We start from the raw sequence: 25,360 nt of genomic DNA on the forward strand, positions 1-25,360 counted from the left end.
GTTCAATTGAAATTTCAGCCTGTGTCTTTGTGTGTTTTAGGTAAACTTTAACAAAACTTTTAAATAGCAGGGTATGATCTGATGTAATCCTCAGAAGAAAGTTACTTTCAAAGAGAATTTAAAAGATGAGAAGTGTGTACCCTTGTATAAAGGCTGAGGTATCGAGAGGCAGTCTGGATAAAAAATTAAAAGCTGTAGTTTTGATTGTACATTTTGGGCAACGTGGGAGGGTCTGAGAAACAACAGGATGTGCTCTCACTTCAGTTAGATTGTTCTATTGCCAGCTAGTATATAGTTGCAGAGATTGTATTTCACTGACTTTCAGTGAGGATAAAAAATAGTGTCATTAATGTGCTTTTCAACTCCATATTCTTTGGGCTCTTTCATACTTTCTGTCCTACACAATCTTTTGTCTGCAGTTTTGCCTTTCACATCATTCTTCTTATTTCATGACCTTCACTTGAAATACTCATTCATTTGCTATGCAGAAAATCTCTCCTTCACATTTTATCTTTACATTGACACTTTGCAAGGCTCTTTCTCCCATCATCTGTTCCACCCTCAGTGGCTCTTCATCTCAGTAAACAAGTTTATTCTACGTGTTTAAAGTCAGTTGGTGAGTTCTGTGTGTCTGGGATTTTTATTTCCTCCTTGGGCCAAATTCTGTAGTCCTTCCTTACGTGGAACTTACAGCTTCAGGGCAGCAGGTTTCATCTATGGAAGGACTTAAAATAGGTTTTCTTCTTTTATATAAGCTCATGAACTTGTATAACAACGGGAATTAGAACAAAATGAAAGGTTAACATTCTTTTAACTTGTCATGATTATTTTTCTTAAGAAGATGTTATATTGAAAGAAAAACATAATAGGTGAATTTCTGAGGCAGCATTATTAATTAATAAAGGCTAACTAGAAAGAGAGAGACTTGTTAAACATTCCCTTACATAAGCCTATGCTGTTTTCCAAACGAGTGATTTCTTAATTGTCTCTGTGGAAGATGAGGTACCTTCTCTTCCAGAAAGTTACCCTTCTTGTTATCAGAGGTCTTGTCTTGAATAAGCACGGAGGGGATGAGGGTGTCAGACTTCCTATTAAGATGCTGTAGAAGTTAGAAACTCATAGCATTTCTAAATTATATCACTTTTTAATTGGAAGAATGTGCTGTTTTCCACTTCGTGTTATTGTCAAGATGATATTTGCTTGCTGCTTCTTGTTGTGATCCTTTGGATTCCTTTTTTACATTGGTTATTTTTCTGTGCTTTGTTGACTCACTGAGATGGGTCTTTTTAAGGTCAAATGGAAGGCCACAGTGCCTGCCCTGCAGCGCTGTGGTTCTGATGTGCTTAATGATGCTTTTCAGGTGCCAGAGAGAAATGAGTAAGACATGAATGTAGTCATAATGTCAAACTGTTATTAAAAACCAAAGCGTGCATCATTTGATAATTCATGGCACAGTTAGAATTCATTTTCTATCAGCCACCATCTCTGTCTATTATTAAAAAAAAAAAAAATTGACAAATCAGAATATAGAAATAACAGCCTCTACGTGGCAGTCATAATTTACATTCAAAAAATAATTTGCATTCATTAGACTGTACATACAGAATTCAACAGAAGGTATGTATTCAACAAAACAAGTATGCAGAGAATAAATGTTTTTGAAAATGTCAGCCCATTTTCCAGAGGTAGTATTTAAATAAATCTTGAATTCTTTTTGGAAACATTACAGGTAAAATTGGGAGCACAGTGCATGGCAGGTAGCTCTGCTCCTTTGTGTCTATGAAGGCTGTAAAACGTAGTCAAGAAAACCTCACAGTTTGTCGATTTGGTCCCTTAGAAGAAATCACAAAGGTGATTTACTGTGATATTTCTTGATGGTGAGAAAAATAAAAATGACATTATGTTCTACTTTCTTTCAGATTTTAACAGACAACTCTCCCAATGAGCAGGCCCTAAATAAAGTGTTTGATCTGTGTGTTGTGTGTGGAGACAAGGCATCAGGTATTTCACTTGCTTGTTTTTAATAAGGTAGTGCAACTTCATAACAGCAGTTTAAAGTTCTTCTTAAGGGATATAACAGTTTGCACACATATAAATAGATGTATGTACATGCATAAACAGAAAAGATAGACTGTCTTTTTCAGCAGAGAATTAAACTAAATGTTTCTTTAATGTCTGTGGGTGGGACTTGTTTACTTCTGTTTTACTTTAGAAATGCAAACTATGTTTTCTACCAGATAATTTTTGCCTTTTTTTCCTTAGGCTAATACGTTTTATTTTGTATTGTAAAAATTGGCTGAAAAAATGACTTAGGTGACTTGCTGTTAAGAGCTTTTTGTTACTTAAAAGGAGATCATGCAGTGAACTGTGTTATTGTTGTCAAGTCAGAAACAGGTGAGAAACCTTTTAATTATTTAAAATATGAAACCAACAGGTAAAGAAGACATTGTAGGTATGTGAAAAGAAGTGCTAATGTGAGATTTCTGTGGGACAGCTCACTATTTGAAGAACCACTATTAAAACTGCAAAAATGCACTATAGTTCCAGTTAAAAATGAACAGTGTATTCACTGGCAAAATAGAGTGCTAAGGTAGGAAAAATGTGTCACGCACTAAATTTTGCCTAATGATAACAAGAAATGGGAAGGAAGTGTGGTGGGAGTTCTGTACTGAAGAACTCTGATGCTTTTCCAGCTGTCTCCCACATTCCTCTTGCATGTGTGCCTGCCACCAGGTATTTCAAATCTGTCAGAGCTGAAATTACTGAGAGGGTAGAAGGGAGCTGAAATTACTTCTCTTGGAAGGGAGAACTGAAAGCTCCTTTCTTTTTTCACTTGGTAATGTAGTGTAAGAGAAATGAGGTGTTAACTTGACTCTACTTATTTAGCTACAATTAGACTATGTAGGGAAAATGATTGCTCCCTCAGAACATTCTTATGCTTTATCTGGTTGAAATCTGTGTGATGATCCTCGAGTAATAATATCACAATGTGATAACTGCAATTAAATACTTTCTTTTGGGAAGCAATGGGAATGGAAGGCAAGGAAGAGACGTAGATAACATTAGGATTTCATCATGAAAGCCAGTAGAATGTAGCAGAAGCTGCTTAAATAGAAAACAATCTGAAATCTTTCTACTGAAGCCAAATTTAGCTTAAAATTGTAGCTCCTCTAAATGTATGTCAGATTTCACCCTTCACAAAAGAAATTTCTGCCAAATATAGGTTGTAAGATGACAAGGTAAATGTAAGATCTAGTTGGAGTGCTCCAGCTGGGAGGGCTCCTATGGATCCCAGCACAGGGCTGGAGTATCCCATGAGAGTGATCCCAGGAGCAGTTTGCTCTGGCCTGACCCATACATACTGAACCCTGGTAGTGAATTTAGGCAGAGCCATGATTTCCTGAGCGGCTGTAGGTGCCTCCTGTGCGGTAAGAACTGTTACACAGACTGCTTTGCAGACACCTCCAAACTGAGTGCAAGAAGCTGCATCAAAGGGCAGGTGAAGAAAGAAGGGGACAGGCTGTTCAGCAGGTCTGTTGTGATAGGATGAAGGGGAATGGTTTCAAACTAAAAGAGGGGAGATTTAGATTGGATACAAGGAAAAAGGTTTTTTACTATAATGGTGATGAGGCACTGGCACAGGTTGCCCAGAGAGGTGGTGGATGCCCCATCCCTGAAGAAATGTAGGGTCAGGCTGGAGGGGCTCTGAGCACCCTGATCAGCTGTAGGTGTCCCTGCTCATTGCAGGGCTGTTGGACTGGGTGACCTTTAAGGGTTCCTTCCATTTGAAATGCAAAGCCCAGGTGCTTTGCAGGATGGATATTATGAATATGGATATATGTGAATATTTACTCACCAGCCCAACTGCTATTAAAATGTTACACTTAGTGATATTTTACGTATGATGCTTTGTAAATTTCATATTTAGTCCTATGTTAATACGGTTCTGATAAAGGAATCTAGAAAACCTAGAAACCAGAGTTTCTGGAAATTTCAGGCATAAAAAAGTTTGAGAGGAATGAGGAAAGAATCTAAAAATATATTTTCCCTTAAATTAGTTCATATTTGAAATGTATTTCTGTAAAGTGCCCTGCACAGGTCAAAGAACAGCCTTGATGCCTGCACTGTATGTATTTTGAGTGTTCGTAGGTGATTTTGGTTTAATTTTTTTCTTCAGGATCATAGAATTGTCACTGTTGGAATTGTCAAGAATGCCTTAATCAGAACTTGAGCTTTTTAGTGGTATTTATAATTTGTGCTATGGAAGAATCAAAGCAATTTACTCCTGAAAAATAATTAAACTCGACTTTCTGTAGTACATCCTAGCAATTTCTATATGTTGGTATTATAAATTAGAAAATTCACTGCAGATTTTTTTTAAAAATTGATCTAGCTCTATTAGTTTATTTCTGTCATTCTAGAGTTTTACTGAAAGAATTACTGATGTAACATTGTCTGTAAGGAAAGTGAAAGGTGAAAGCAGGGCTTTGGAATTATCACTTAGTGCTGACAAATACGATGTTTGCAGGTTCCATCTTCCACTAGCTATAATGCATAACATTTATACAGCTGAATTTGTAATGAGCAATAGCAGCACTGGACTCCAGGGGCATTAAAAAAAATGGAAAAGAATGTGTAAATTCAGAGTTTATTCTGCGTTGTGGCTAACTTGTTCTCTTAGCTTTTTAACACTGCTGTCAGGAGGTTCAGCAAGAACTTCATAAGCAAGTTGGTTATTTGCCCTTTCAAGATAAGTATCTGGCTGAAGTGCTTTGAACTAGAAATACGTTTCACTTATATTTTTGTTGTTCTGTATCCACGTGATTTAAGGGCTGTAACCTATGGAGGAAAAGCAAGAGTGTTTTGAGAAAAGGTCTAAAGAAGAAGAGATAGTACAGTGTAAAATTAAAGTCTTAATTTATGTTATTCCGAACCCAGGACGTCACTACGGAGCAGTAACTTGTGAGGGTTGCAAAGGATTCTTTAAAAGGAGCATTCGGAAGAATTTGGTGTATTCGTGCCGAGGAACAAAGGACTGTGTCATTAACAAACACCACCGGAATCGCTGCCAGTACTGCCGGCTGCAGCGATGCATCGCCTTCGGGATGAAACAAGACTGTAAGTCTGGAAAAATACCCGTCATTTCAGCTGGTTGGTTGGCTAGGTTGTTTTTTTCCTGAGTTATAACTATGAACAGTCAAAATGGTTATGAAAATGGAAGGTTAAGTAAAAAGAACAAAGATAATGGACATTTCTTAGACTGTAATGTGTGATGTGACTTACTAGTTGCGTGCTGTTTTATTAGCTGTGCAGTGTGAGAGGAAACCTATCGAAGTGTCAAGAGAAAAGTCTTCAAACTGTGCAGCTTCTACAGAAAAGATCTACATTCGGAAAGATCTTCGCAGCCCATTGGCTGCAACTCCAACTTTTGTAACAGACAATGAAACAGCAAGGTAAGTGCATTCTACTGTAGACAAGCTACCTCTGTTTCTTGAAATCACCCCAGAGTTGACACTTGTGCTATTTTGTGCCAGGTCAACAGGTCTGTTGGAATCAGGAATGTTCGTTAACATTCAGTCTGGCATTAAAAGCGAGCCTACAGTGCTGATGACTCCAGATAAGGTATGATGACATGACTGATGTATTGATGCTTTTGGTTTGATTGTTATATGAAAGGGTGTGTAGGGATGGAAGGTTGTTCTGTTTTGCTATGCTTTTGATAAATTGAGTTTTTAAAACATTGCCCAGTGTTGCAGATGTCTCTCTTCAGAAGAATGCTGTTAGCCCTTCATAGAAAGAATGTGAAAAGCTCTACAAAGCAAATGCCTCCCTCCTTTTAGACAGCTTTAAGGGCTGCTCTATTTTTCTTTGTATTTGGCAATTCTGACGCTTTGAGGTTTTTTGATTCAAGTAGAGTAAGGCGTTTGCAAAATCTCACATGGCTGTGGCATTATCACAGTGCATTTCGTAAATATTGTTAGTTTTTTCCCCCTGTGTTGTTTTTCTTCTTTTTCTCTTTTTTTTCCCAAAGCTAATGAGAGCTGTCTCAGTAGTGATCTTTTTTCTGATGTATTTCCAAGCTGGGCTTTCCTTTATTTCCATTGTGCTATGGGTACTGATGCACTAAAGTGATGTGGTAATGGCCCTACATATGCACAGTAGGAAGCTTTTGTATTTTTCTAGCCAATATTAAATCACCTCATACTGTTTTTGTGCATTTTGCCTCCCTCTGTCTTCAAAATTTTACTACTTTCTTGATAATGCAAAGAAGGAAAGAAGATGGTAAAAATATAATCTAGTGCAGTTTTATAATCCCAATGATGGACTAGTGAGTGGAGATGCTAAAATCTCTCCCTGTAGCTTGTGTCTGTGGCATTCTTTCTGAAAGCACTAGATAGCTGTTACTTGTAAAACCAAGCGTCTAAATATTTCATATTTTATTAACAGTGCAGTGTCTAACTGCTGCATGATGATTGCCCATTTATTGAAAGTAATAATTTTCTAACAGGTCTATTCTCATTAGCTCAGTTCTTCATTAGTGTAAAGGAGTTCTTCTGTTTCAAGTTATCTACTGCCAATAAGAAAGAATTAAAAGCTGTATTTTTCTCTTAGGTTGAAGCCTGTCAGGGAGACTTAAGTACCCTGGCAAATGTGGTGACATCTTTAGCAAACCTCAGTAAATCCAAAGATCTGTCACAAAGCAGTACAGAGCTGTCTATGATTGAGAGTTTAAGTAATGGAGATGGATCGTTACCTGAACTTCAGCAAGAAGAACAAGGAAGTAGTGATGTTACAAGGTAAAGCATGTTCCACTTGAGATGTTACCCTTCTCAAGAATATCTCTGTCAGTTCAGAGATAATTAATTTAATTATCATGGTTTAGGTGATTTGCCTGCATTAAAAATAATAGTAGTAACAGCATGAACTCATGTTACGGTTCAGTCTTGTAGGATTCTCCCAAAGGAAATCATAAGAAAGTTCAGTTAGAGACAGAAAATACTTCTAGTTATTTGTTCAGTTTGGGTATTAGGCAAAGGCTCTTTGGCAGAGGGTGGGGGGCATGGCACAGGCTTCCCAGGGCAGTGGGCAAAGCTCTAAGCTGCTGGAGTTTAAGAAGCATTTGGACAATGCTGTCAGATACAGTCTGATTTTGGGTGGTCCTGTGTGGAGCCAGGAGTTGGACTCGATGGTCTTTGTGGGTCCCTTCCAACTCAGGAGATTCTGTGATTCTGTGAATTTCAACTTAAATCTTTCAGCTGATGTTAAGGACTAAAAGGTAAGAATAAAATAAGTTCGATTTTTGTACTGTATTCTTAGTATTAAGGGAAACTGTTTCTTGAAGATCTCATCTGTAAGTGGTTTATTACTCCTAAATGTTAATTGCCTTAAAAGCTTGAAAAGCCTTTTATTTAGAGGCAGAAAAACTCAAAGAATGCTCATTGCTGATACAGATGCATTCATTATGGGTTTGGGTCTGGGTCTGTTTAGCCTTGAGAATAGAAGACTGAGAGGGGACCTGATCCAGGTCTATAAATATCTGAGGTGTGGGGGGCAGAACGGCGAGGCCGGACTGTTTTCAGTGGTGAGTGGAGACAGGACAAGGGGAAACGGCTGGAAACTGCAGCATAGGAAGTTCCACACAAATGTGCTCAAGAACTTCTTTACAGTGAGGTGACGGAGCACTGGAACAGGCTGCCCAGGGAGGTGGTGGAGTCTCCTTCTCTGGAGATGTTCAAGGCCTGCCTGGATGCCTACCTGTGCGACCTGCTGTAGGGAACCTGCTTTGGCAGGGGGGTTGGACTCGATGATCTCTGGAGGTCCGTTCCAACCCCTACAGTTCTGTGATTCTGTGATTGTGTATTTAAAAACTTCTGTCTTGCACAGGTTTTAACTCAACATAATGGGATGTATCTTTTATAGTACTTGTTTGTTTATTCCTTCAGTGAGAATCATGCTCTTCCTTGATTGTCACTCCATCAGGCTTCTGACAGCTGTCTCAGAAGTATTCTTTTACACTTCATCTATATTACACATGTGGTATTGGAAATGTGTATGTAGAATAAACCAATCCAGAAAAAAGTATTAGAATGTAATGAAGCAGTTTATACTGACCCCAAATACATGGTTTTCCCTATAGTCCAGTCACCTACTCAGTGTAATGTCAAGCAGAACACATTTGTTCTGCTCCTTTCTCCATATGTGCTGCTTGTAAAGTTGATGTGACTTGTATTATAGCTGCTGGTCTGGACCTTTGCTGTGTTCTTCTAGTTAAATAATATGCAGTGTAAGGAGTGCTATTATGTTGTGCTGATAAACATCAAATGGCTGTTCATAAAGGTGCAGTTAATAGTAAGTTTGCATGATAATCTTTCGTTTCTTTGGTTCCAGGTGCTTGCTTTTGTTCAGCTTTAAAAATGCATCTGTGAAAAGCCATTGAGTTCTCTCAGTCAGAGTGTGCCGGAGCTCTGACTCAGTGTAGGCATGCCCTTATCTAGTGGGTAACCTCACGGATTTCCAGGGGGGACTTTCAGTTCAAATACTCCTGCAAAAGGGAAGTTGTTACCCAAGCAGAAAGTATATTTTTAATCAAATCTTTTATTTCCTTGCCAGGCCTTGTGCCAGCTTGATCTTACTGATGCGGATGTGTACTGACAAAAATGAGTTCATGGGATTTCAAAAAGCAGGTTCTATCTATCAGTGTTTTGCATGCATTCTGTTATATTCCTTTGCTTGCAGATACTGTAGTTAAGCTTTCAGTTTTGCTGGCACAGATTTAGTATAACTTTGTTTCAGGTATTCTGCTGCTTTTATGTTATAATGTTACATGTTTTGTCGTCTGATGGCTTCATTGGCCATGTTCGAATGTTAGTAATCAGAAGTCCTGTCACGTGTCTGTGACTGAGCTCAAGAAAAGACAACCACAGTTGTTTCGAACAGAGTGTCAATACCATGGATTTTAACACTGATTGTACCTTTTTTTGTTACTTAGTGAGCCTTGTTTCTGTAACTTCAAGGCAAGCTGTAGCCTGGATCCTCTTTTCCTTAGTGTTTTATATTGCAGCCGTTGTTCATTTTAAAGCATAGCATATGAAGGGAACCCACAGCATGGAACTGTTGTGGAACAGAACTTCTGCAAGCTTTCTTCTGCAAATTTAGGAGGAAGGAGGGAGAGGACTCTTTGAAAGCAGACTTTCAAGAATAACTTGGAAGAAAAGTAACGTGGGCAGATGTGGTTACAGAGTGTACATGCCCAACATATTCAAAAAAGACCATTTAAGCTAAACTAGAATAATATGTAGAGACACATAACACTACTTAGTGGGGAGATCTTGTTCCTGGCTTACACTTCTGTACCTGCTACATGCAAGAGCTCTGAAGAGATCCTCTTTTTCTTAAGCAGTTGCCACAACGCTGCTGGTTTTGCCTATTATACCCAAGGCTACCAAGAGGGAGCCACCGAGACCTGAGACTCAGATTTCCTCACAGGAGACAAACAATGTAACTTCAGAGCTTACCTAAGAGTGTCTTCTCTTTATGCCCACTTTTGACATATTTGAGATGGAAAGCTTCCCAGGTACATTTGTGATGCCCACTTGGGCATGCCTCAGTCTCCCTTCTGTGCAGGAACCCAGATGGTAGGACCCAAAACCATTCCAGCTCATTTACCATCACCTGAGACAGCATCACCAGCTAGGTATTGTGTTGTTTCTTTGGATTGTAAATGGTTGTACTGAACGCAGTAAGCACTTTAAAAAAAATTTTTTTAAATTATTTTTTAGTGTATTAATAAATGTAAATAGCAAAGGAGTATGGAAGAAGAGAAGGTAGGTAAAGTTCTACTTCAGAAATCAGGCATTTTGATTGGACATTAATTCAGTAATTTTAGATTCTGTGGCAAAAACATATGCATTCAAATTGAGAATCATCTCCACACCTGTATGCACACCTGTAATCAGCTTTTGTAAAGCCCTTAAACATCAGTGTGAGATTTTCTTGTGCCAATGTTCAAATGATACTACTATCACAGTATGTCATCTGCCTGTAGGCAGTAATCAGGGCTGTGTCTGTACACAGATCAGATTTGCTTCTCAGGTGTGTTTGTGCACAACGTGGATGTGTTATCAAGCAAGGAAATAAAGTCATACATCTGTTCTGACCTGGACAGGCTGCAGAAGTGGGCCCATGTGAACCTAAGAGGTTCAATAAGGCCAAGAGCAGGGTGCTGCACTTGGGTCAGGGCAATCCCAGGTGTTTATACAAACGGGGGGAAGATCTCCTTGAGAGCAGCCCTACAGAGAAGGACTTGGGGTTCCTGGTGGATGAGAAGCTGGCCATGAGCCAGCAGTGTGCGCTTGCAGCCCAGAAGGCCAACTGTGTTCTGGGCTGCATTAAAAAAGGGGTGGGCAGCAGGGAAAGGGAGGTGACTGTCCCCATCTGCTCAGCTCTTGTGAGGCCCCATCTGCAGCACTGTGTCCAGGCCTGGGGCCCCCAGTACAAGAAAGACATGGAGCTCTTGGAACGAGTCCAGAGGAGGGCTGCTAAGATGATCAGAGGGCTGGAGCACCTCTCCTGTGAGGAAAGGCTGAAGGAAGTGGGCTTATTTAGCTTGGAGAAGAGAAGGCTCCAGGGAGACCTCATTGTGGCCTTGCAGTCCTTGAAGGGAGTGTATAAACAGGAGAGGAAATGGCTGTTTACAAGGGTGGATGGTGGTAGGACAAGGGGGAATGGTCTTAAACTGAGACAAGGGAGGTTTAGGTTAGATATTAGGAGGAAGTTTTTCACACAGAGGGTGGTGTCGCACTGGAGCAGGTTGCCCAAGGAGGCTGTGGGTGCCCCATCCCTGGAGGCATTCAAGGCCAGGCTGGATGTGGCTCTGGGCAGCCTGGTCTGGTGGTTGGCGACCCTGCACAGAGCAGAGGGCTGAAACTCGATGATCATTGTGGTCCTTTTCAACCCAGGCCATTCTATGATTCTGTGATTCTCATTCTGACATCCACGAGTAATGTTAGCACTCACGCCTCGGTCTTCACAGAAATCACTGCCCCATATCAAGGGTACTCAGAATGGTACCAAATGAATGGGAGTGCTTTCTCTCAAGTATTTGGAGGTTGTTTTCTCAAGTTGTGTTGAATAGCCTAACTGTAACTGATTACTTGCAGAAGCTTATTCCTTCTGCTTGTGCTTCTTAGAAGCAAAAATCTCCAAAATGCACACATGCAGTAGTTGTTTTTAACAGCAGTCTGATCTTTATATGCTTAAAATGCTCATGCCAGCACTCTCAGTAAACATCACTTAAGAGATCTCAAAAGACAAACTGTGATTCAGCAGCAGCACAATCAGTATGTCGAAACTGTGAATTTGTTGGCAACTAGTGTGAATAGGATCTGCTGCTAATTTTATTGCTTCAAAGACTGTATAACTTGGAGTTTTCAGTAATTTTACTTGGTTGAGTGTCAGGAAAAGTATATTACTGTCTTATATTTTCCAAGTCTGCTTATTTGAAACAGACTTCTAACTACAGGTTTCAGGTATGCAGGTTCCTCCTAAATTAGAAACTATTAGTAACTATCTCTAAGATGAAGTTTTCTTGTTTTATTTTTACTTGATTTTACAGGGCATTTGATACTCTTGCAAAAGCATTAAATCCTGGAGAGAGTGCAGCGTGCCAGAACTCTGAAAGTGTTGAGGCCAACGTGCAGCTTGGAGGTGGAGAAACAAGCATGAATATCGTTGAAATAGAGGGGCCGCTACTCAGTGATGCACACGTAGCATTCAGGGTACTTAATACTTTTTTATCCTTGGCTACTTCTAACCGTTTTAACATTGTAAGACAAATTAATGATCTGATTAAGTCATCTTTTGAACTTCTCTGAAGGGTAGCTATTCAGGTATTGCCATTCATTGCTGATGAATGCATGGCTTTTTGTTCACTAGTTGGCTGTATGCTTGGGAGAATCGGCAGCTCTCCTCACCATTTCTATAGCACGGCTTATTTTATTGCCTCTTACCTTAAAAATATGGTTTGCATTAAACTGAAGTTTTGTGGATGCCCCACCGAAGGCTGTGGATGCCCCATCCCTGGAGGTGTTCAAGGCCAGGCTGGATGGGGCCCTGGGCAGCCTAGTCTAGTATTAGACACTGAGGTCGGAGGCCCTGCATTCAGCAAGGGGGTTGGAGCTTGATGATCTTCGGGGTCCCTCCCAACCCAAGCCATTCTGTGATTCATACGATTCTAGGATTAAACACATTCTGGTCTCTCATATTTCTAATGCAAATGTCAGTTTTGTTTTGTTTTAAATTCTGTTACAAACTGATTTCTGAGGATAAAATTTGGGGTCGAATCCCCCTTCAGATCTGCAAGTGAAAGTGGTGGTGGTGTTCTGTTTGTATTTTCTACATACTTTGCTATATGCTCTGAGCTACTTTGTTGTAATTGTGCAGCTGTTCTTCTACAGCTTCTGTACAGATTGTCTTAAATGTTTTATTTCAGATTCTTCATCTCCAGGTGTTCCAGACATAAATCCTTATCTAAGTTAAGATTAAAAATTTTTCACTGTTTTGGTTGCTCTGTAGTCTCATTAGGGTATCACAGTGTGGCTAGTAAGGAGCAAAAAAAGCATTTGTTCTATTTTATTTTGGGATTATCTCATGGTTATTGAAAAAAATGTTACTTTTTTCCCTTCAATCCTGGAAATGATTTTTCTTATTATGTTTCATACAGAGAAAGCAAAACAACTGACTTGCACTTTTTTTTTGTTTTGTGCCAGCTCACCATGCCTTCTCCTATGCCCGAATATCTTAACGTTCACTATATCTGTGAGACTGCCTCCAGGTTGCTTTTCCTGTCTATGCACTGGGCACGTTCCATTCCATCTTTCCAAGCTTTAGGGTAGGTGTTCAATTACTCTATTTGCTCATGTTGAGATTACACGCTTTTTAATTTGTTATTTGCCATCTTTGCCATCTTTGAGGACTTTTTAAAATATAAACCAGCTTAATAAAACTGTTGTATTGGTCTTAAACACAAAGGTAAGTTCACTCAATCAAAATGATTCCCAGCTTCATTTCAAATCAAATACTTGGTTGAGTTTGGAAGAAAAAAGGAGTAGATTCATAATGATCAAATGCCTGCTCACTGCCCTTCTTTAATAAATTTTCAGTAAGTAGGACTGCCTGTCATTTTTGAATAGCACCCCCTGAACTTAAGATGCGTATCAGTCACCAAAGAGAAGCTCCTTTCTGGAGCTCCAAATATTGCTGTCTTTATAGGTGAGTTAGTAATAATTTTGCATTTAATAAACAGTATGAACACATGCTAAGTTAATCCTGAATTTTTGCTGAACCAAAGTTTAGTTGCAGAGGATTTTCCAAAAACAAATGGTTGCTATAGCCAGAAAGTCATTGTTATTATTCTCTTTACAGTTTGTGCAGCACTCTCTTTTTATAAGCAGAATTTGGTGTATCACTAAAAATTCTGAAGCTGTACGTGGTACTACTTTGCTGATCATCATGAAAAAAGATCTCAAGACAGCATGAGGAAAAGTGATTTTTATTACTTTCAGAAACCAAGATGAAGTCTGTCATCAAACTGGCTGTGTTACAATGCGATATACATCTATCAGCCATGATACAAAGGAGGCACAAAATCATCTTGTAGATCAGGATGTTCAGTGTTCTTCTTTAGTTGAATATCAAAATAGCATCTGATGGTGATAGCAAAGAGAATTCCTGTTTACAGTGAGGGATTGTCCCCTTTACCAGAGATCTTGGCAGAGCATGGATGATCTGTATTTACTGAAGTGCTTAAGCCAAATCATTCTACGTTGTTTAAAATAGTGTATTCTGTATAACTGAAACTTCTCTTTTGAAGGAGTCAAGTTCTATAAAACTAAACAATGATAAGCGGAGAAAAGTGGGTAAATATGATACTTCAGTACAAATTGCTGCTGCAGAACCTGAGAATGCTTAGCAAATTAACGTGGTGAACTACATCACTGCACATGTTTTCAGGTTTTTTTGTAAGACAAGTATTGCAAAGCGGTGTTGTAACAGCACGTAGTTTTTCTAAAAAATAAAAGCCACAAAAGATCAGTCTGTACAAAAGGATTTAACAGATAAATGAGCATAGAAAATCTGCTTTTTAAAAATATATATATATTACTTCCCAGTATACTTGTATAAGCAAGGGGAAGAATAGGCTGCCACAACACCTGTGTTAATACTCTCCTGAGTGCTAGCACTTGCAGTCCTAGTCCACATCATGGGCAATGGTATTTTAAACACCATTTAGTCATTTTCCTTTTGAAGGGCTGAAAATCCTAACATTGTTTTTCAAGTGGAGATTTATTTGAAATTACTGATCCTTTTTAAAGTTCAGCACATTATGCACTGTATAATTCTAACTTTTAGAAGAGTGACTCACATTGTCACTTATAATAAGCAATTTAATCCTAGCATGCAAACAGAAATGCTTTTGATGCAGGACTTCATTTTGGTACTGGCTGCAGTGGTTGAATCAGATCAGTGTTTTATAAAGTGTTCTTCAAATTGAAAAACTGTGTAAGAGCAAGTGAATGATTTCATTAAGTGCAATTATTATGTTTTTCAATTCAATAGACAGGATAACAGCATATCATTAGTAAAAGCCTGCTGGAACGAACTGTTTACGCTTGGTCTTGCACAGTGCTCTCAAGTCATGAATGTGGCGACTATATTGGCTGCGTTTGTTAATCACCTTCACGACAGCTTACAGCAAGGTAAGGTGCTGACTGAGCACATCTGCAGACTTAGGGAATTCATGGGTTTGAAGAGTTGAACTGAGCAGAAGCTGGTCACTTATCTATCAGTAGTTAATGAAAATCTACCATTCGTGGAAGTTAACAAAATAATGAGAACACAGTGTGGTTTTTTAAATCATTTTAATTGTGTATGATATCTGATAGCATTCTAGTTCTGTTAGGATACGTCACTCAAAATAGGAGTCTTTCAGGCAACACCAACTTTAAGAACACAGGGGTACTGTGAATATGATTCCTCTCTGCCTAGGATGTGAAGGAGGACCCAGCCGTCCCTGCTATTTGTAGCTGTGAAACAGCAGCCAAACGCCTCCTTTGTGATACAACCCCTTTAAATAATTTGGCTTATGTATATATGCAGGTTGCTCTGAAAGTAACGCCTCCTATTTATTTTGCATGAAAACTACAGCAGATACACAGAGCACAATGAAGTCATTAGACAGAGCAAATGCTCTGCTACAAGACTCTATTTTTCAACACAGTCACCACCATTAGCTGCACGATTTTGCCAGAGATGAACAAGAGCCTGCGTGCTGCACTTGTAGCAATCTGCATGGCTGTCCAGGACGTGGCTTGTCTGCCATGTTGCTGTCACCACTGCTGAAATGCATCATCTCACTGTGCTCACATCCACTAAAGGAACTCATGCAAATGTACACTGACCTACTCCATCGATGAATTAAGTACAGTACCCAACTCTTAGTTGTACAGCATAGATCTGCAATAGCATGGTATTGTTCTTTACTGACAAGTAACCTTTTCTTTCCTTTTTCATTCGGAGCTGTAGTCCACCTCTGATTATTGGAAATTTTAAGTGGCAGCAATTGTTGGTGTAAAGATAATTCAGTTCAGTGTATAGAGTTTGTAGGTGGCATAGATTTTCTGCTGTTTGAATGTACTTTAAGTGGTGAATGTTTTTAAAATTCCAACATGACTACACTTTTGCATGCCTCTTGACTTTGGGGTTTTTGTATTTTGTGTGTGTGTCAACTCAGACAAGCTGCCAACAGACAGAGGAAAACTAGTAATGGAGCACATCTTCAAACTGCAAGAGTTCTGTAACAGTATGGTGAAGCTTTGCCTAGATGGATATGAATATGCATATTTGAAAGCAATTGTACTCTTCAGTCCTGGTATGTAATCATTCTTAATGTAAAACTTTATTCTTTTTCTGTGACTATGGAGACTTGAGTGGTCAAAAGTTGGCTTAAAAATCCATATCTAAAATCTTCTGTCTTCCACAAAGGCATATTTTAGGTAAGTTGTTTTTTTTTTCCTCGTGTCCTTTTAAGGGCTTATAGAGAAAGGAAAAAGAGATGGAACTGCTTTAGAAAATAAGGAAGTAACATCAGATAAGTAGGCAGTGTGGGAACTGGGATGAGCCTGCTCATCAAGTCTTCGGTTTTGAAAGTCAGGGCTTTGCTAAATGGACAAGATTCATGAGGTGACAAAGAAGTATCTGTATGTGTGTTATTTTTTTCCATATGATTTCTGTTTCATTCGATGCTGCTGCTATTACCTCTAGAATCTCTGTGTCCCTTGTTGAGGAACCCGGGAAGGTGTAATGGATGACACAGGACAGTAGGAAGAAGAGGGTTTCTCTTTTAATGAAAATAGTTGGATGATGATGATGCTTTTGCCTCTGCTATCTGTTTATTACTTTTAAATGTATGTCTCTATTCTGGGGTACTACTTCTGAGGGCCTGGAGTTTAATTTTCAGAAGTATTGTTCCTGTGCTTCCTGCTGAGGTGAATCCAAGTTATGCTTTTAATATATGACAACCTTTCCAAGCCTTGATTCTTGCATATAAAATCACAGTAACGTATGACCTCACTTCACATGAGTATTATGAAAATGAATATTAAACATAGCATTTCCTTTTGTTTTTGTTTTCTGGTCAGTATTTGCATAATGTCCTGTAAGTAAAGTTAACTGGCTATTCATTAGGCAGTGGTGCTAAAATAAAATGACTATTTTTTCCTTCTGAGTGATCAGTCCACACTGTGGAGGAGTAAAGGTTCTCTGGTTAAGACAGAAAAGGACTGAGTGGATTCCATGACAAATGCAGGCAGCCTGTAGAAAATGACAAAACTAAATTTCTTTTTCTGAAAACTGTAGAATTAACTTTTCAGTAAATGCATTCAGATATTCTGTCTTCATGCTGCAGGTCTGAGATTTCATTCAGAATTTAGGAATTTAATCTAAAAATGAGTATATTTTGATTAAAAAAAAAAAAAAAAAAGTAAATCTCAAGTATTTTTTGTATCACCAGGAATTTTTCACTGTTTGATTTAGCAGGTAAACATAGAGTTGTTCTATTTTGCATTAGGAAAGTTTAAAAGCATGAGCAGCTTCTCGTTGCTCTGTGTTTTCTAGATGCTGATGTTCTGTGGAAAAGATCAGAATGTATTTTAAAAGCTGTGTGAGTCACAGTGTAGTCTGTCTGTTGTGTGGGATGTGGCAGAGAGCTGGATGGTCCCTGCCACTTCTGTACGTGTCTGAGAAGAGCTGTCTTTTTCAGTTCAGTTGCAGTTCACCCTTTCCAAGAGAAATCAGTTGAGGTGAAAAAATCTTCTTGAACTGTGGCGCTTCAAAAGTATAAATTTTAAGCAAGTTTTCTGATATGTATATAAAAGAACACAAGTTATCTTTTCTTTAAGTGGTATCCTCAAAGAATTTCCACATCTTCCAGAGAAAGTGTCAGCATCAGCACAAATACATGAAATTTGGCTAAGTGCATAACAAAACCTTGTGTGTCTTCCCATTTTCCCCCTTTTTTGTTTTTTCCTTCTCTTTTTGATATTGCTCTTTTGGAAGACCTCCGAGATTTAAGACCTTCCTGCAAATGAGAAGCCTTTTAAGTAATGTCACAACCCCCTATTAAAGATGAGAGATTCACAGAGGAGATCCCAAAGAGTTCTTTTGTTCTAAAATCTTTTCAGAAAAATCAGACCCTGAATATTTTCACTGTACAGCATAACCTTGTTACCAGCCCTCGTGACTTGAAGAATTTTGCACGGTTTTGTGTTTGCTTCTGTAGTCCAGTGAAGCACAGGAACTATTTCAATTTTATGATAAGCAGTATCCACTATGGGTCTAATTTCATAGAATCATAGAATGGCCTGGGTGGAAAAGGACCACAATGATCATCTAGTTTCAACCCCCCTGCTATGTTCAGGGACGCCAGTAATTTCAATATTAAGAGTGCTTGAAAATGTTTATGATTTTTCCTTCCTTCCTGCTAAGGATTGAATACACAGACTCAGAGGCTTCCTTAAGGTGAGGGGTAAGAAGGTGTCTGCTGCTGTAAATTTGGTAGGTCGTGCTTGCAGGAGATTTAATTCACTATTAAGCATTCCTTACCCCCAAAGCAGTCCTTTCATGCCATTCCTATACTTGTAACTAGCACAGGTTCCTCCAGGAAACAATTTATAGCAGAATGTGTTGACCTGACTGAAGAAATCAATCCTGTTACAGACCTGAAAATATTTCCTTAGAGAGCTTCCACCTTCAAAGCAACAATTATTTCTTTGTTCAGCCTAAAGTTAGCTTGTTTCCTTCCAAATTGCATTCAAGGATTGAAAAGGTAGGACAGATATTCTAGGAAAAACCTGTATCAAGTCAGGTGACTGGACTGACTTTTCTTTAGGTCACGTGCTTTTATGATCACATTCCTGAGGATGTGCAGCTGCTTTAATGTTGGCATATTGACTCATAAGCCAATATTCTTGACAGTATACATGCAAGACATAAAAAACTTACAGCAGTGCCCTGAACAGAAGGGATATTCTGGCAATGATTTATAGGCCAGAAATTACAGTTTCAGGGATTTTACTGCTCCGCTACAGGATGGGGCTGGACTGCACGTGCAGCAGTCCTGAGGTAAGAACATCTGCTTTGGTAGGCTCTGCTGCTGTGCCGTGTGCCATAGCTGGAGGTTGGAAGATTAATGAAAATCTTCCGTTCCGCTCCAGCTGCATGACTGTAGCAAGTCAGCCTTGGGCAAGGAGATGAGTGCAAGGGAGTGCCTATGAGACTTGGCATCTGTATGGATTGCTACTAGCATGCTAGCAGTCTGCAAGAACTGGTTTGGAAGCAGACTTCTAGCTGTTTCTGACATTGCTCTAGAAGCAACGTCATGAAGCAATATATGTTGCATGTCAACATTAACTCTTCAGAATCTCTTGCTTCCTTTGCTAACCTCCTGTCATCTGCATTGATTTTTTACAAATAACATCACTCAATTTGTCATGGTATTATGACAGTAAAATATTTACATTAAGCCAGATGGAAAATAAAGATTAAACTGTGTAAAGGGGTCAGAATCACCAGATAATAATTTCCAATTGTGACTTGGCCATTAGATTAAATAACCTTTCATTCCTGCAAAATTTAGGAAACAAATAGTTCATAGCTTTTTTTTCCCTCCCTATGTGTATTTATCTTTTTTTTTTTTTTTTTCCTCACAAATGCTATTTGTGCACACAGAATTTCAATAAATATCAATGCATTGGAACAGTACTGTTCTATGTGACACAGAGAACAGAGGTTTATTATCAGGAATGATGTAAACACTGCAAGCACTGCACATGTTTGAACTTTTCCAGTTGTCTGGTTGTTTTTATGAACAGTAAGGTAAAACATCAGCATAGAGAAAGAGAAATAAGGAGGTAAGGCAGCACTCTTCATTAAAACTGTTGGAGAACTGAAAGTTGCTGCTGCTATCAAATAATCATTTCAGCATGCTTACAAGTAGGTAATTGGTACAGCTTTTAACACATCTTGGTGTGACAGGTGTAACAATGTAGGGTGTCTTTCAGATCACCCAGGGCTGGAAAATGTGGTACAGATTGAGAAATTTCAAGAAAAGGCATACATGGAGTTCCAAGACTATGTAACAAAAGCATATCCAGATGATACTTACAGGTGTGTATGCTTTCGTGCTCACTTGATGGTTCTCTTTTCAGAGCATCAGTGATACTGATTTGCACAGTGTTACTTAGAGTAAACACATATATTTTCTTCTTACCTTCTTAAAGCTTAGAAATGACTTTTAGAACACTTAAAATATTTAAGAGCTCATACATATTGTGATTATCGTTTACCTAATTATTATTAATTTCCAAAATGAAATACTGGAAGATAGAGGAAGTATTTCTTTCATTTTGAATTGCACCTAATTTGAGTAATTCCTCATTTAGTCTAATCCAAATATTGTTCAGTCCATTGACTAATATATGCACAATTTTGGTGCCGTTGAAGAAATGACTGACTGTAAAGATAGCATTTTGATCCAAGTATTTAAGCCTCTCATGAAGTAAATATAGCAAATTTCTCTCGCCGTTGTCCCTTACTCATGTTTTGTTTTCTTCTCAGTAACATGGCTGTGGATAAGGCCAAAATGTGTGACCAAAGTGACTTTTTGCCAAACTTACTTTTGCAGACTGTCTCGACTTCTTCTCCGATTGCCTGCCCTGAGGCTGATGAGCGCTGCCATTACTGAAGAGCTGTTCTTTGCAGGACTAATAGGAAACGTTCAGATTGATAGCATCATCCCGTACATCCTGCGAATGGAGACGGCAGACTACAACACTCAAATAATCGGTCATGCCGTATAAAAGTAGCAATCAAGGATTCTGTGCCATGGCAGTCATGGTGATGTAAATGCGTACTCTGTCTCCAAGAGATGGCAATAGGCCTTCCCACGCACCTTTCTAAAGAAGACTCGTGTTCCTCCTTTCCAGTACGCTTGGGAAATGCGGTGGAGTGTCTTAAGGAATATAGGATCGCTTCCTATTTTTCGTCTGATCTTCAAGGACTTGTAAATTAACTTGATATCTGAGGAAAGTCAAGAATTGTTCATCCTATTTTTGTAGATAGATGAACTTGGAATATTTGTTTATGAATTGCAGGCTTGTGAAGAAACGGAAGAAGCTTTGACTGAACTAAGGTATCTCAACTTAGTTTGGTGTTTTAGACAAATAAATTAAGTTTCCTCTCTGAGTTGTGTTTTCAGTGCTTTGCTGCTAGTTCTTTCTCACTGATTAAACGGAAAATAAGACCAAACGTCTTGAAAAGGGCATTGTTTCTATGGAAGGGAGACATTTATAACCAAACTTTTATTTTCTATTCTTTTGGAAAGAGATTATTTCAGGTTGAATGAAGCAGTGGATATTGTTATAAGAGCAGGGAAGGTAGAGGAATTTCACACTTAAAAATATTCTGCTTGCATGTTGGTGCAGTTGATAAAAAGTAAAGCTGCAAAGGATCAGTATTGACTGTTCTGTGGATGCAAGGGTATACTATGCTGTAATATTGTGTGTTGGTAGATATCAGCTGTTTGATACTATGAAAAATTGAGAACTTTGTACTGCAGGTATTCAAAGAGAGCAGCCTCCTATTTTTTCTGCTCTCAAAAGTTAAAGGTTTTTCACAGTACTCTTTCCTCTTTCAAACTCAGCACACAGGGAGGGAGGCATTCGAGATGTGTCTCAGTTTTCTTTCAACCACTTTTATAAGTAACGAATCTTGTTTAGAATTGTGTGCATGCGTTCATATCATTTCTCTTGCATAGGACTTTGGTTTGTTTTTTTTTTTTTAATTATTATTATCCTCTGGCTATTTAGCTGTCTTTTCCAGTCAGCCAGTCTCATGTGATTATTTTTTAAATTAGAAATTATTGAATCCAGTACTGCTGTTTATACAAGATTGGTCTCTGCTGCTTTGCCTGTCCTTGTTAGAAATGAGTCTAGATTATGTATGTAGACTGAATTACACATCATGGCTCCATAAAAGATGGGTTCGCATGCTTTCCTGTCTTGAGGAACGTGCCTCATTGTCAAATAACACTGATGGTTGTTCATTCCTAGCTTCCTTTTGCAATGGGAAACTATATATTCCTAGCACATTTAATATCTGTTGCTTAAAATTAGAGATTCTAGGAAAAGTTATGGTCTGCTGCTGACAGCAGCTTGCAGGTTTATCTAAATCTTGGATTGAGGCCTAGTTCCATTTATCCTGAACTTTTTAGTTCTGTGGCAGCACTGAGTGAGGAAGAGCCCAATTAGCCAGAATTAGCCAGAAGATCAGCTTTGAGGGGGGCCTTTGCCCCTTTGTACCTGCAACTCCAAGGCCATGTCTCAAGGCCATTGAGAGGACAGGTAGATGAGATTTTGTTGATTTCTGTGTTTTTTCTCAGCACCCAAGGATTTCAGCCAGCCAAAAAGAAGCAGAAAACTGACACTGAATTATTGTGTCCTTTTTAATTCTACTAATAGAGTTGTTGGATCTTTCACTGGCCACCTTCTAACCAGAGGCTGTACTACAGGATTGCTCATACACGGATCCAGAGATGGAAATGCTTGGTGCTGAGGACCTCTGATGGGATGGAACCATTCTCCCCTGCTCTGAATTTGGCATGTAGCGACTTTCTGGAGAGCAGCCTTTAAAGATGCTGGAGATTCCCACGTGACTGAGCCCTTCCCACAGTCCATGTGTCGAAAGGAGAAGGATTGAGGCTCTGTATTCGTGTTCCCTGGAGTTCATGAAGTGTGAGGACTTTTTTTCTGTCTCAAGAGGGCAGTAGTGATGGAAATGTGAAAGACAACGGCTGCGAATATGCTGTGCTTGTCTCCTCCCAGTGGTTATTGGCCCCGCCATCGTGCCGTCTGTAGGACCAAATTGTGGATGGGAAGTGAATTGTTATATTCGTGTTTCCTCAGAAAGTTGGACCCTGTCTTCCAGCCCTTCTCTGTTGCTAGCAGGAACAGTTATAGTTGTTTTAAACCTTTCAAGGAAGTTGCCAGGAGGTTACTCCTGAATAATTTGTAAATGGTTTACCAGGCATTCCAAATATTGGAAGAATTTGATTCCCAATATTCTCCAAATTCAGATAACCCATTTTCCTTCTAAATGCAGTAGAGACTGCAAATCTCTCCCGCATCATTGCAGATTTATATTTTTTTAGCCTTTGGGACCTGTGCCTCAGGCATGACAAGCAGTTCTTTGTTTGCAGCTTACCAGAAGATTCAGCAAACGTGGTTTTTGCATGGTATTGTTTCTCCGAAACAGCTGAGAAAATACCAGTGTTTGTAGAGAGGTACATCTTTAGGGATTGAATCCTTCAGCATATCTGTCTTTGAGAGCCGTGTTTTGAAGGATGTGGCTATAGAAATTTGCTCTGAAATTCTGCTTGTTCCCCTTTCACGCCGTAGTCTGAATACAAGTTGGCCTACTGCAGGGAAGTGTGAACTGCTGTCACTGCTGACTGCTGGATCAGGACATCTTTGTTAGGCTGTGTTAACTCAGAAGCACAAGAACCACGGTGACATTCTTTTTGGATGCCTGTCACCTCTGCATGGCAGCAGAAGTTTCAAATCTCAGTGGCTGACATTTCCCCTTCCCACATCTCTTTCTGTTACTCTCCTGGCAAAATCTTTTGATCTTCATCTGAGATTTTTGCCAGATCACTTAAATCAAGAATTCAATCCATCCATGTTTTTCTTTTTAAATCCAGTGTTTCCAGATGTGAGACTACGCATTCTGTGTTGGGTAGCAAGAGACATGTGTCACACCCTTTCACGTGACAAAAACTTGCAGATATCATAGAATCTAGTTTTCTCAGGTGAGAAGTCAAACAGGACGCTCCAAGCTCAGTTACAGACTCAATTCCCTCTTTTGATAGCAGTATAGTTGAGTCACCATCATTAATGAGGATGTACTCTAGTAGTTCCCAGGCTGCGTTTGGGCTTTGCTCAATATCTGTATAGTATTGTTACAAAAGGGAAAGCTAGTTCAAGAGATCTTCACATTGCCAAGAAGTGGCATACAGTTTTTATGTATTGTGTGGCTATGCACATACTCATCCAAAAAGAAAAGGTATTTATCTCAAAAAGATTCCAGTTACTTCTGCTGTCCATCTGTGCGATAACCACATGCCCTCCCTTCCCCTTGCTGTTGGTGGCTAACCAAATGTAAGCTCCATACTGACTGTCAGGTGAAACAAAAGAGGGAGACAGATGCATGTACACCTGAGGTATTGTAAGGGCCTCCCCAAAAAACTATAATCTTGGATACCTCCAATGTTTGGACTTCTATAGAGTGAATGTGCAGATATGCAACACACTGCAAAAAGTGCTGCCTACTGGTAAGTAACCTTTTTCCCAATGTTTGTTGCATTTTTTCTTCATAAATGTTCAGTGTAAGTTCAGTACCAGGTTAAAGGCGTGCTGATCTGTGCTGCTTGGCAAGTATTCTCTCCTGTCTTGATGACCAAGAAGGTGGATCCCATAGTGCAGGTGGCTGCGTTTGTATTACTCACTTTTCTTACCAAGACTTTTCATTTATCATTTTGGGTTCTTCATGTGAGTTCATGCTCTTAATGAGGAGTGAGGTACAACTGGGCTTTCTCAGGAATGGGCTGCCCTTCCTGCTGTTCAGTCACACTGTTCAGCCAACACAAATACGAGCAGTAAGGCTCACTTCACTGTAGATGTTAAAGTACCTCATTATTTTTGTGACCTTTATGTTTTATGTTTTTAAACCTTCTGATCTTCAGCATTCTGAAATTTTCCATACCTCGTCAGAATACAACTAAACTGCAACACTTACTACTAATAATTTGCTTTGCCAATGAATGAACAAGCTCTGTTATGACAGCTTTAAAATGTTCAATGTTGTGAAAATTCATTTCTGTATCAATCACATGAATGGAAAAATGATACATTTGGAATCCTGTCCCTTCAGATGGGAGCAGTGATACACAGAACAAATGGACTAGTTTGGAATTGTATGTTGTGCATATATATATGAGTTTAGGGGGCTTGTTTCACACTGGTAGAGTTCCTGATACAAACAATTGTTCTACTTTAAACTTGCTTCAAAAGCACTTTCACTGCAGTACCTTCTGCACTTATAACCTGTTGGTACCTCTCTTCTGTGACCATTGGCTTCAGTGAAAGTCACTGCTCTGTTACTCTGTTCAGCAGCTGTGGTTTCCCAGCACAGGCATTAGAATATGGCTGTACCTGTTCTGCTCTGGTATAAAAAATTCATTGTAAATGTCTTGAAACCTGAATTTGTAAAGGTCTATTTTGGCTGTATTTTTAAAAATAAATTGTAACTTCCTGTTAGAGAAAGCAATAGTCATCACCTGTCTGTTAGTGTTCTACACAGGTTGTCTTACAGCCTGAAGCAGTGTGTATGATTCCAAAGAGTCTGGATATTTCACTTTACTGTACAATGATGTGTTGTCAATAGATTTGTTCTCTGGGATTTGTGACCACTGCAGTATCTTGCTGTTCTCTACCCCTGTTGCTGTGAACTCTTTGTTTTTGTGCTTACTGCTCCTTTCTGCCCTGGGAATTTGGCTATTTGAAAATCAATGATTTGTTACAGAATTGAATTTAACAACATTTTTTTTCTTTTAAAGCACTACATATAGACGTTGATATAATGAATTCTGATCACAGATCTTCATGCCAAGTAAAGCAATAGTTATTTTTGGGGAAGTTTATTCAATTCATTATGGATTGTGAAATGATGACAAGTTTGGGTCCTTTCTAGA

At 39.1% G+C, this 25,360-nt stretch overlaps 1 protein-coding gene across 10 annotated transcripts in view; it reads left to right on the forward strand.

The window, feature by feature from the left end:
- NR2C1 (nuclear receptor subfamily 2 group C member 1) overlaps positions 1-25,068 on the forward strand; it is a 50,951-nt gene extending 25,883 nt beyond the window's left edge. For 8 of the 10 annotated variants that reach the window (XM_052667380.1, XM_052667382.1, XM_052667384.1 and 5 more), the window contains 11 exons: positions 1,920-2,001; positions 4,939-5,118; positions 5,306-5,453; positions 5,535-5,622; positions 6,613-6,797; positions 11,615-11,777; positions 12,768-12,889; positions 14,617-14,756; positions 15,791-15,928; positions 19,617-19,722; positions 20,240-20,799. In XM_052667380.1, coding sequence (XP_052523340.1) covers positions 1,920-2,001; positions 4,939-5,118; positions 5,306-5,453; positions 5,535-5,622; positions 6,613-6,797; positions 11,615-11,777; positions 12,768-12,889; positions 14,617-14,756; positions 15,791-15,928; positions 19,617-19,722; positions 20,240-20,414 — 1,527 coding nt within the window. In that variant the 3' untranslated portion in view covers positions 20,415-20,799. Of the gene's footprint in view, positions 1-1,919; positions 2,002-4,938; positions 5,119-5,305; positions 5,454-5,534; positions 5,623-6,612; positions 6,798-11,614; positions 11,778-12,767; positions 12,890-14,616; positions 14,757-15,790; positions 15,929-16,087; positions 18,268-19,616; positions 19,723-20,239; positions 20,800-22,123 lie in introns of those variants that run through there. The other 2 variants (XR_008202599.1, XM_052667385.1) reach the window with 2 other exon arrangements.
- Positions 25,069-25,360: the final 292 nt, after the last annotated feature.

The sequence above is a fragment of the Tympanuchus pallidicinctus genome, unplaced genomic scaffold (genome assembly GCF_026119805.1).
Source record: "Tympanuchus pallidicinctus isolate F22 unplaced genomic scaffold, pur_lepc_1.0 scaffold8, whole genome shotgun sequence".
NCBI lineage: Eukaryota > Metazoa > Chordata > Aves > Galliformes > Phasianidae > Tympanuchus > Tympanuchus pallidicinctus.